General features: G+C 38.7%; 1 protein-coding gene across 1 annotated transcript in view; it reads right to left on the bottom strand.

Moving 5' to 3' along the window:
• The window catches only part of WDR64 (WD repeat domain 64), a 151190-nt gene that overhangs the window by 135299 nt on the left and 3888 nt on the right, over positions 1–12003 (bottom strand). Inside the window, exons 2-3 of the mRNA XM_035010942.1 lie at positions 8936–9104; positions 3416–3546 (exon numbers count right to left, since the gene is read on the bottom strand). Of these exons, the coding sequence (XP_034866833.1) occupies positions 3416–3546; positions 8936–9080 (276 nt within the window). The 5' untranslated portion in view covers positions 9081–9104. The remainder of the gene's footprint in view (positions 1–3415; positions 3547–8935; positions 9105–12003) is intronic.

Raw genomic sequence — 12003 nt, 5'->3', positions numbered from 1 at the left:
GAAAGAAAGAAAGAAAGAAAGAAAGAAAGAAAGAAAGAAAGAAAGAAGGAAGGAAGGAAGGAAGGAAGGAAGGAAGGAAGGAAGGAAAGAAAGAAAGAAAGAAAGAAAGAAAGAAAGAAAGAAAGAGAAAGAAAGAAAGAAAAAAGAGAAAGAAAGAAAAAAGAAAAGAAAGGAAAGAAGGAAGGAAGGGAGAGAAAGAAAAAGAAGTAAGCATGGCATTCATGATTCATTGTCTTTGATATATGAACCTTGTTCCCTGCTGATCCCTTTCCACTTCCATTTAGATTATATATTTTTATATATGTGGTGCTTTCATATTTTTGCTTTTGATGTCATAATCAAGCAAATATCTAAGTGAAAATCATATTCTTATTTTTCATTTCTTGCAAAAAAGTACAAGCTTTAAAAATATACTCCACAGTAGAATCTTCATGCTAATCCATAGGTATCCTGGGCTTGCTAGTACTCACCAGAAGTTTGTTAGAATGTTTTTCAATTTCTACAAGCAACCTAAAGTATTTATAAGAATTATTAAATTGACATGGAGTGTATTAAAATTCAATTACTGATGTGTTGGGGTATCTATTAGCCTAGCTGTATTAATTCCAAAAGTCTGTTTTATTGGAATTCTATTAAGTTTATAAATACTATCAAATTACTGGGGATAGTTGGGATCTTTGCAAATTGAGTCCCTTAATTATTTTCCAGATCTTCTCTTACTCCTTCAGGAAAGTGTCATAGTCTTATACATTCCTTAATAGACTTATCCCATGGCATTTTTTGCTATTTGTTGTTCTTGTGAATGGAAACCTTGTTTTGTTTTGTTTTGTTTTTCTTGTTAGTTATATGTGAGAATGTCCAGGAGAGTTACTGCTTATGTTTGTGAAAGTTATTGATTCTGGCATGTTTCTCTTCTTTGAATTCTCCTGAACTCCCTTAATTCTAATAGTTTGCCATCTGGTTCTATTGTATGTTCTTGGTAGACAATTACACCATCTACACAAATAATGACAATTTGCATTTTTAGTTACTTTTTTTACATTTTTATTACGCTTTTACTACATATTGCTTCCTTTTTATTTATTTATTTTTTTGTCTTTGCATTACTTAGAATTTCCAGTAAAGTGTTGAAAAGTAGTAAAGATACTAGGCATCCTTTTCTTGCTTTTAACTTTAATGGGAATGTTTCTAGTATTTTACTGTTAAATATGACCCTTGATTAAAGAGGTTTCTAGAAGTCTCTATGGTGAACACGTCCTAACGTAACTCCCCTCCTCCCCACACACACGAGTCACACCTTTGTGGAACCTACATCCCTTGAGAATGCCTAGAACCTGTGACTTGCTTCTAACCAAAGGAATAAGGCAAATGTGCTGGATTGTTTCTCCCATGACTATGTTACATTATACAAGACCATCTTCAGGGACTGTGGAGAAAGCCTTGAAGAAGCAGAGCTGTGAACTGCCTATGTAGTACGTCATATGGCAAAGAACTGCAGACATGAGGACACCTTCCTGTCTCCAGCTTCCAGCCAATAAAAAGCTGAGTTCCTTAGTCATACAACAAGGGAATGCATTCAGCCAACGACTGGAATGAGCTTGGAAACAGATTCTACATTGGTTGGGTCTCCAAATGAGAATACCTTGATTGCAGCCCTGTGAGACCTTGAGCAGGAGCCAGTTAAGCTGTGCCCAGAATCCTGATCCATGGAAATGGTGAGATAATAAATGTGTGTTTCTTGAAGTTGCTAAGTTTAGAAAAAAAGAAATCTTGCCATTTGCAACAACATGGGTGAACCTTGAGGGCATTATGCTAAGTAACATAAATCAGACACAGAAAGACGTAATATCACTTATATGAGGAATCGAAAGAAGCTGAACCCATAGAAACAGAGACTAAAATGGTGGTTATCAGGGAAAAGGAAACATGTTGTTCAGAGTTCAAACTTCCAATTATAAGATGGATGAGTCCTGGGGATCTAATGTACAGCATGGCGATTATAGTTAAGAATGCTGCATAATATACTTCAAAGTTGCCAACAGAGTAGATCTTTAATGTTCTCCCCACAAAGAAGAAACAGTAATCATGTGACATGACAGCTAACCCTATGGAGGTGACCATTTTGACATATAGAAATGTACAAATGAATACATTGTACACCTTAAACTTACCCAATTTTATATGTCAATAAAGCTGAGGGGAAAGTTGCTAAATTTGTGATCTTTTTTTACAGCAGCTACAGAAAATGAACACCACCTTTTACCAAGTTCAGGGAATTGTCCATCATTCTTATTCTGCTAAAGTTTTTTTTTTTTTCTTTTTAAAAACAGGAATGACTACTGGATTTCTATCAAATATCTTTTTTATTTTCATGGTATTTTAAGATCAGGAGTCAGCAGACTTTTCCTGAAAAGGGACAGGTAGTAAATACTGTCAGCTTGCAGAGCATTCTGTCTCTGTCACAATACTCAATTCCATTCCTGGTGTGCAGACACAGCCACAGATATACAGATGGACGAATGTTCCACGTTCCAATAAACTGTGTTTGCAAAACAGGTGGCTGTTCAGTTTGGCCATGGGCCTTAGTGTGCTAACTTCTAATTAAAATTATTGTATTATTTTTCCTCCCCTGACATATTGAATGAAATACGTTACTGGACTTTCTAATATTAAATTGCCCTTACTTTTCTGGGATGAGTTCTACTCAGAAATGGTTTTTAATGCACTGCTGGATTCGACTTGTTAAAATTTTATTTAGGATTTCAGTAACTACATTTGTGAGTAATATTGGCCTATCATTCCCTGACATTTTATCTTTGTTCAGTTCATGTTATTTCCAGCCTCATAAAATGAGTTGAATAGCTTTTCAGCTTTTCCTCAGTTGTACAAAAATGTATATAATGCAGGAATTATGTATTCTTCAAAGGCTTTTTTCCCAAAATTAATTCTTTTTTTTATTTGGTCAGTTCTTGGGGACTTGGGTTATCTTTTATTATTGATTTCTAATTTTATTATATTGGAGTTTATTGAAATGTCCTTTATAGTTTTATACATGCACAGCTTTGTGATGGTCCTATACATAATTGAGAAGATGTGTCTTTCTTATATCTTGTTCAAAGTTCTATTTATATGTATCTACTAGCTTGTTAAAAGTGATAGTCAAATCCTTTCACTCTTTGCTTTTCTTTTTGTCTACTGTATCTACTGATTTTTTTTGAGCAGGGGAGAGGCAGAGGGAGAGGGAGGGAGAGAATCTTAAGCAGGTTCCATGCCCAGTGAGGAGCCCAACACAGGGTTCGATCTCACAGCCCTGAGGATCATGATCTCAGGCGAAATCACACTTGGATTAAATTATTTATTCTGAATGAGAAGAAATAATACTGGATTTCTTATGATAAACATGAAAAGTGACTACCTCACACCAGTCTATAGATGCATCGGGGTTGTTGCAGAGTTTCCTGTAAAAGCATTTCACATCTTGATTCTTCACTTCTGGACCAAAGAGTTCCTGCACAGCCACATAAAACTTGTCATGATCGATTACATCTGCATTGTAACAAAGTGCAAGAACATTGTTACCAAACTCCAAGGTAACTATCAAGCTCCTTTTCCTATTTTCTAATCTATTTCCATATTTCAACCTATTAAAACCAGATTATGTTGCATTTTAAGGTTCTCTTTACATTAGAAACATAACTTGGCCCTTGACTAAAATAATACTTAGAAGAAAATATTTTGGTCTTTAGTTTTTCCTCCAAAGCTTACGTTTCAACTGTTTTAGGAGTTTTGTTCAGGAATACAAAGATAAGAAAGTGGATTACTTCTTTCCTATTGTGAAAAGTTTTACCAGTCAGGAGTGTCTGCTAGAGCTCATCTCAGATAGAAGGGAGACAAGAGCAAAGAGCAATTCTTGGTCAGTTCCTTGACAGCGTGTGAACGCACACACACACACACACACACACACCCCATGCTTGAATATCGATTTTGCCAAATTTGGTGATTCACCTGGGAGCTACTATTGAGTCTAAAGACAAGGAGTTAGACACAAAAATGCTTTGTGAATTTGTTATGTGAGAACTGAGCTAGACACTGAGCTTAGAACTAAATAAACAAGTTCCCTTCCTCAGGGTGTTTACATTCTAGGGGGAGAGACATAAAATCAATAAGTAAACAAATAAAATATTTACAGATTGTGACAGGCAAGACAAATTACTGGAGATAGACATTGGATGAGTGGTTATCTGTATATAAGGGGACTCTCTGGGGTGCTAGGAATGTTCTTTGTCTGGATCTGGCTGGTAGCTGCAGGTATGTTTACAATGTCCATGTTAACTGTGCTATACACTTAAGATTAGCATGTTTTAGAGGCTCTCCTGTATGTCATACCTTAGTAGCAAAGTAAACGTATAAGGGTATAAAGTACAAAGGTATAGAGTGAGCTAAGTACTAGGAAGGAAACCAATAGGGTGCTGTGATAAAATTATCTATCAGTGGTGATGGGCAGCGATGGACCTCAGGAAAGCCTCTCTAAGGACATGGGTAAAAAATTTAAGCTGAGACCCGATAAGCAAAAAGGATTCAGCCATGTGTAAAGCTAGACAAGAGCATTTTAGGCAGAGGCAAACAAACACAAAGACTCTGAGGCTGGACAGAATTTGGCATGTTCTGGGAAGGTCAGTGGGTATGGAGTATAGTGAGGCCAGGGAAAGTGTTGTCAGGTGAGATTATCAAGAAGGAGGGTCAGGCTGGAGTCCGCAGTTTGTATTTTATTCCCAGCATGATGGTAAGTATGCTGGTAAGGTATTGCCTTAACCTTTTCTCAAAGTATACTGGCTGCTGGGAGGAGGTAAGAGTGACAGCTATAAACCCAGCGAAAGCCTAGTGCACTAGTCCAGGTTTCAGATAGTAGAGGATTGGCCAGAGGGAGGCAGCCGATTTTCTAAATTTACTTATTAATAACAACCCCTTTCATTCTCGAAAATGTCCTCGATTGGATGATAAGGGACATAGGCACTGAGAGGTAGCACTGGAGATGGTGAGATATAGTTGGAAGTAGAATGGCAAAGATGTGTAATGGATTGGAAGCTGTTGTGGGGCAGGATTGATGAGTGAAGGACAGGCAGGATTCCAGAGCAGTGGTTCTCATCCAAGGGAGGTTTTGCCCTCCGTCTCCCACGGGGACATTGGCAACGTCATCTACAGACAATTTTGATTGTTAGAATTAGGGGTGGGAGTGCTACAGCATGTAGTAGATAGAGGCCAGAGATGTTGCTAACCATCTTACGATGCACAGGATAGTCCCTCCCCCACCCCATACTCACATACACAGAACAAAGAATCATCAAGCCCCAAATGTCAGTAGTGCCAAAGTTGAGAAATCCTATTCTAGAATGACACTCGGGTGTCTGGTTTTATTTTATTTATGTATTTATTTATTTTTAAAGAGCAAGGGAAATGAGATACCTTTTTTTTTTAAGATTTTATTTATTTATTTGACAGAGAGAGAGACAGCGAGAGAGGGAACACAAGCAGGGGGAGTGGGAGAGGGAGAAGCAGGCTTCCCGCTGAGCAGGGAGCCCGATGCGGGGCTGGATCCCAGGACCCTGGGACCATGACCTGAGCCAAAGGCAGACGTTTAATGACTGAGCCACCCAGGCGCCCCCTCAGGTTTCTGGTTTTAAAACTCAGCAGATTCTGCTGCTATTTACCAAAACAGGGGCAACTGAGGAAGGACCGTGATTCTTGGGGAAAATAAAGCATTTCCTCTTGGTCGTATTAAATTTAAAATTCCTATGAGATATCCAAATAGACTAGCTGCTTTAAATTCATACCACTGTGAGTATAATGTGTCTCCATGTAAATGTGTCTCATTGTAAATGTGGCTAGATGAGGATGATGAAACTTTTCTTTCCTGGGGTGATTTTAATTCTATCAGGTCATTGACAAGAAGATTAAAGAGAAATATTGCACAGATGAATTCCTTGACATCATTTTTGAGGTAGACATTGTTACATTAAAAACATTCTCTCTAGTTCTTAACTTCTGCCTATAGTGAGAAGTAGACCATATTTTCCAGTATTTATGAATGATTATGAAGGCATGCCAGTATTAACAGTCTGAAAAGTTAAGATTGTATTTCGCCTTCTCAGTCTTTCAGATCAGTCCTTCTGTCAGAAAAGGAAATTTAGCAGGAATTACTTCTTACCGAATCTATACTACATATATAATAGATACATAATATGTCTACTATACATTATGCTGTAGTATATTATAGTATAATATTCTATAAAATATATATTACTATATATTAGAATATATTCTTTCTGTATCGATACATATATACATATACATACACATATATACATATATACTATAGAGGAAGGAAATTTTTCAATGTGGCTTTGTGACTGTAAGCTTGAAGCGAAAGCAAGATTAACTTGTTTGCTTAGCACACATTTTTTTTTTCTAAGTAGACTCCATGCCCAGCTTGAATTCATGACCCTGAGATCAAGACCCGAACTGAGATTAAGAGTCGGCTGCTTAACCGACTGGGCCACCCAGGTGCCCCTGCTTAGCACACATTTAAGGAGCACTTCCTGGACACAAGACTGGGCTAGCCCTAGGGTTAAAAAGCCTTCAAAGCACCCACAGTTCAAGTGCTGTGAAGAGAAGCGACAGGAACACACACGTCTATATCAATTTCTGCAGGTCAAGGGAAATCCTTGAGATGCCAAGAAACTGCATTAACGGTGCTAGGATGGCTTTGCTTGGGGAAAGTTTTTACAGAAAGGTGACATTTGATTTGGTCTTAAAAGATGAGCAAAGTTTACAGGGACAAAAAAAGGGAGGAAAGGCACTCTACATTGGGGGGAATGATACATGCAAAATCAGAGTCATTACGAGTATTATGAGGTGCTTGGAAATGCTGGAAAGTTCGTATTAGGACCGAAAGTTCTGGAGGGAAGTTCAGGAGCTGAGACTGGAAAGGTAGATTGAGGCATGGCTGGGAATAGCCCTAAATGCCAAGGTCAGATATATGTCCTTTAGAACTGAGTTAATAAGCCAGGGATGTGGCAGTTTAAAAAAATTTTTAAGGAATAACTCTTGGCAAGAAGACGATTATATTGAACGGCTGTTGTAACAACCCAAGAGTAAGATTCCATGAAATAGTCAACAGTTATAGCAAGATATCTAGTTTAAAAGACTAGGTGGATGGCATCTGTGCTTTAAGACTGAGAGAGAACATGGGCAGAGCTCAAAAAAAAAAAAAAAAGAGAGGCAAAGAAAGAATGAGAAAGAGAAAAAATAAGAGGAGAGAGGTGTGATGAGAGACACAGAAGGACACAGTTTCTGGAAGTAATGCAGTGAAACAGCCAAGTAAGCTGGAAAATGAAAACGATTGAATTTGGCAGCCTTATTAGGTGCTGGGATACTTCGGTAGGAGCATTTTCAGCAAAGTGATGAGAGAAGTCAGACTTGAGTAGATTGAAAATTAAGTGATGATGCTGTGGGGAAATTTAGTGGAGAAGCAAAGAAAGCATACAGTGGTAGCTTACAGGGAAGAGAAAGTCAAGGTCAGGACATTTGGGTATATTTTTAGTTTGAGAGGACAAAGCCAGTGGAAAGGACATTTTGAAGTTGTTGCAGCAAAGTGATAGCCTTGGACAGAAGGACGGATGGACAAAATGACAGGAGCTGCTTTGGGGAAACCCAGAAGTGGAAGAAAGGGATTTTGAGGGAATTCTTGTCTTTTGGTCTTGCTTTTTCATATGATGCCGGAAACTTGGCTGAGAGATGCTGAGATCCAGAGAGTATCCAACAAAAGTGGTAAAGGTTTGGAAAATCGATTACAGGGACAGGTAAAGAGGCTGACTGGGGAAAAATAAAAGTTCTGTCTAGTGGTTTAGAGAGCCCAGCCAAGTTCACACTCATCTAAAAAGTCCATCTCGAAGCTCTGAGTCTTAGCTCTAACACATAGAGGTTGAGTGACTGGGGTAGATGATTTTCCTGTACTTGCCATCCTTTAACAAATAGGATGGGGGGTAATAACAATAATAGTAATATTTGCTATCAGAATTGTCAAGAGAATCAATTAAATTATATTTATTAAGGTGACTTGTAAATTCTTTTTTTCAAAGTGATTTATAAATTCTTAACTGCTATTCAAATAATACCAGCTTGTGTTTGACCATCCAAAGTCAACAATTTCACTCATTTGTGGCTGTACAGCCTGGCACATGAAGAGGCTGGCCATGCCCACACCTTCACAGTTATATGGGCTTTGATCTTTTCCTTGTAACAGCAGGCTTTGTTCGGTTAGTCTTTTACTCTGCTGGTAAGCCTTATTTGTCACTGCTGTCCTCAATGCCATCCACAATGCCCTAAAACTGCCCCTTGATCCCTGGCCATGGTGTCGGTTTTTCTGCTTTTAATATTCTTGGCAGACCACTGCCTACCCCATTCCCCTTACCTTAGCATGCTCAAAATCATTCCAGCCTAGAGACATGAGGAGAGGCCGAGACAGTGAAGCAAAGTTTCAGAAAAAAACACTTTGCTCTGCTTATGAAACTCTTTATGGTCTCACCATACCCTTAAGTAAAGAGAGGGCAGGGTGGTTTCCATGGCTTGCTGATGGTCACTGTGTACTTCTGGGAGTCCCAGGTCAACCAGCAAGCCATCGGATGTAGATCCCATGGGAGAGCCCTTTGAGGTCACTTCATCCAACCTCTTAATTTTACATTTGAGCCAACTAAGGTTCAGAGAAGTGAACAAAGCTTCCCCAGGACCACTTAGTTCTTTAGAGACAGAGTCAGAACTCAGGCCCCACATTTGATGGCTTTGCTATTAAGCTATGTCGCTTCTCTTTGATGGCTTAAAACATTTTACGGTTCTCATCAACAGACCCAATTTGACTGTCTCTAATCGCTGATCTTACCTTCTTTTTGGATAAACAGGCCTGCTCTTTCGTCTCTTTTCTGGGCCGCTACATGTTCAACCAATTTTTCAAACTCCTTCAAGGCTGTCCTGAAATTGCTAATTTGAAGTTCAGTGCTTAAACGCTTTTCCTCCCTGATATCCATAGGGATATAGGGAATCTCTTATTTCTGTGCAGAGAGAAAGAGCACAAATTTGTCAACTTGAAAAACCTTCCAGTTGTTACAGTGCTTCCCTGCTGTCTCAACTTTTGTCCCAGGTTGCATTCCTTTGATCTTAAAATCTCATATTGTGGGTAGGAGTCAGAGTTGCCACTAGGACCTTAGCAGAGAGGAACCCTGGCTTAGTCTAATGCATTTCATATAGGGAAGCATTTCAGTAAAAATCCTGACCTCATAATGTTACCTGTGTCTTTCATATGGTCCTCATTGCATCATAATATCTCTGTAACCTCTCCTTCCTTCATAAGGAGGGCATTGAGCTTTCTTTCCCCACAAACTGTGTGAGTGTGTGTGCGAGTGTGTGTGTGCACCCCTGGGGAGAGAAGTAGAATGGGTAAAGGCCAGGGAAGGAAACTGAGCATTACTTTCTTTCCCTTATATCTCCTCCCACCTCAAACCATTTGCCTTCCTTAAGATGCTGTGGAGAGTCAAGTTAACATTCATTCCAAAAACACTTCTAAAGATGAAAGTGTATTTCAGCATTAGTCATTTCTGTTCCCCAAAAAAGATATTTTTAGAGGTTGGAGGGAATAAAAAAGTTTCTTCTTCCTTTATCCACTGACCTTCAATTAAAATAATAAAGTGAGGCAGGGATAGGAAAGGGGTAGTTTTTGATTGAGAAGGAAATTCTTCAAGATGTCATTAGTTGACCCTCAGTTTGTTTCCTGAGATTAAGAATTCCTCATATCAGTGAGGTCATATGATACATGTCTTTCTCTGATTGACTTATTTTGCTCAGCATAACACCCTTCAGTTCCATCCATGTCATTGCAAATGGTAAGACCTCATTCCTTTTGATGGCTGCATAATATTCCATTGTATATATATACCACATCTTCTTTATCCATTCATCTATCGATGGACATCTTGGCTCTTGGGGGGTGGGAGGGATGGGGTAGCTGGGTGATAGATATTGGGGAGGGTATGCGCTATGGTGAGCGCTGTGAATTGTGCAAGACTGTTGAATAACAGATCTGTACCTCTGAAACAAATAATGCAATATATGTTAAAAAAAAAAAAAGAAGAAGAAGAAGAAGATAGCAGGAGGGGAAGAATGAAGGGGGGGAAATCGGAGGGGGAGACGAACCATGATGGACTCTGAAAAACAAACCGAGGGTTCTAGAGGGGAGAGGGGTGGGAGGATGGGTTAGCCTGGTGATGAGTATTAAAGAGGGCACGTTCTGCATGGAGCACTGGGTGTTATACACAAACAATGAATCATGGAACACTACATCAAAAACTAATGATGTTATGTATGGTGATTAACATAACAATTTAAAAAAGATGTCATTAGTTAAATACAGAACAGGGAATATAGTCAATATTGTAACGATGTAGGATGGTGAAAGATGGTCCTACACTTATCAAGGTGAGCACTGAGTAAGGTATAGAATTGTCCGGTAACCATGATGCACACCTGAAACTAATATAACACTGTATGTCAACTATACTTCAATAATAAAAATAAAAATAAAAAAACCATGACCGGTACTTCTCCAACTCTCAAGGTCATGAGAAATGAGGAATGTCTGAGAAACTATCACAGCCAAGAGAAGCCAAAGGAGATTTGATTACTCAATGTAATGTGGTATCCTGGTTGGGATCCTGGAACAGAAAAAAACATTAAGTAAAAACTAAGGCAATCTGATTAACTATGGGCTTTAAATTAATAACAAAGCATCAATATTGGCTCATGTGTTGTAACAAACCAAACTCATGTAAGATGTTAATAAGAAGAGAAACTGGGTGAGAAGGTATTATATGGGAACTGTCTGCACTATATTCTGTTTTTCTGTAAATCTAAAACTGTCTTAATGGAGCACCTTGCTGGCTCAGTTGGAAGAGCATGTGACTCTTGATCTCCGGGTCATGGGTTTGAGCCCCGTATCTGATGTACAGATTACTAAAAAATAAATAAACGTTAAAAAAATCTATTAAAAAATAGGTGAAATTGGGGCACCTGGGTGGCTCAGTTGGTTAAGCCACTGCCTTCGGCTCAGGTCATGATCCTGGAGTCCCGGGACCGAGTCCCGCATCGGGCTCCCTGATCGGCGGGGAGTCTGCTTCTCCCTCTGACCCTCCCCCCTCTCATGTGCTTTCTCTCTCTCATTCTCTCTCTCTCAAATAAATAAATAAAATCTTTAAAAAAAATAAAAAATTAAAAAAAATAGGTGAAATGGTTTCCCTGAGCTAGTATAAAAAGATGATACAAAAGAAGGCATCCTGATATCATCCTGTCTCTTGGGTCACGTTCCTGCAGCCTGGACAGATGCCATCGGTATATCAGGGCCCAGCTGTTGTACTGCTATCCCCCTTTGCCATCATTCTGGGAATTCTCTTATTCTCACTTTTATATCCTATGCCTTTCTTTCCCATGGCTGATTCCCTCATTTTGGTGGCTTACATCCTGGTGCCTGGAAAGTAAGTTTTTGATATACCCTGCATGTTTGAAAATATTCTTAATATTCTCTTGCATTTGATTGCTATTTGGTTGGGTTTATACTTCTAGGTTGGAAATCACTTTCATTTAATATTCTGAAGATATTATTCCATTGTCTTTTCGCTTCTCGTGTTGTTATAAGAAGTCCTTTTGAAATAGCTTCTGCTGATAATCATAAGCTGTTCTATCCCTGCCCCTTGGTACATGACTTGTTTTTATCTCCCCCTCCCACACACACACACTCAGGAAGCTTATAAAGGTTCTTTTTGTCCCAAGAGTATAAAAATTTCACTACAATGGGTATTGGTGTGGGTATCTATCTATATCTATCTATATCTATATCATCTATATCTATATCTATTATCTATCTATCTATCTATCTATCTATCTATCTATCTATCTATCTAT

This window comes from Mirounga leonina, unplaced genomic scaffold (genome assembly GCF_011800145.1).
Source record: "Mirounga leonina isolate KUSES-001 unplaced genomic scaffold, KU_Mleo_1.0 Mir_154, whole genome shotgun sequence".
NCBI classification, from domain to species: domain Eukaryota; kingdom Metazoa; phylum Chordata; class Mammalia; order Carnivora; family Phocidae; genus Mirounga; species Mirounga leonina.
Note: the sequence above shows the minus strand (reverse complement) of the source record. Positions and strands in the feature narration are given on the sequence as shown.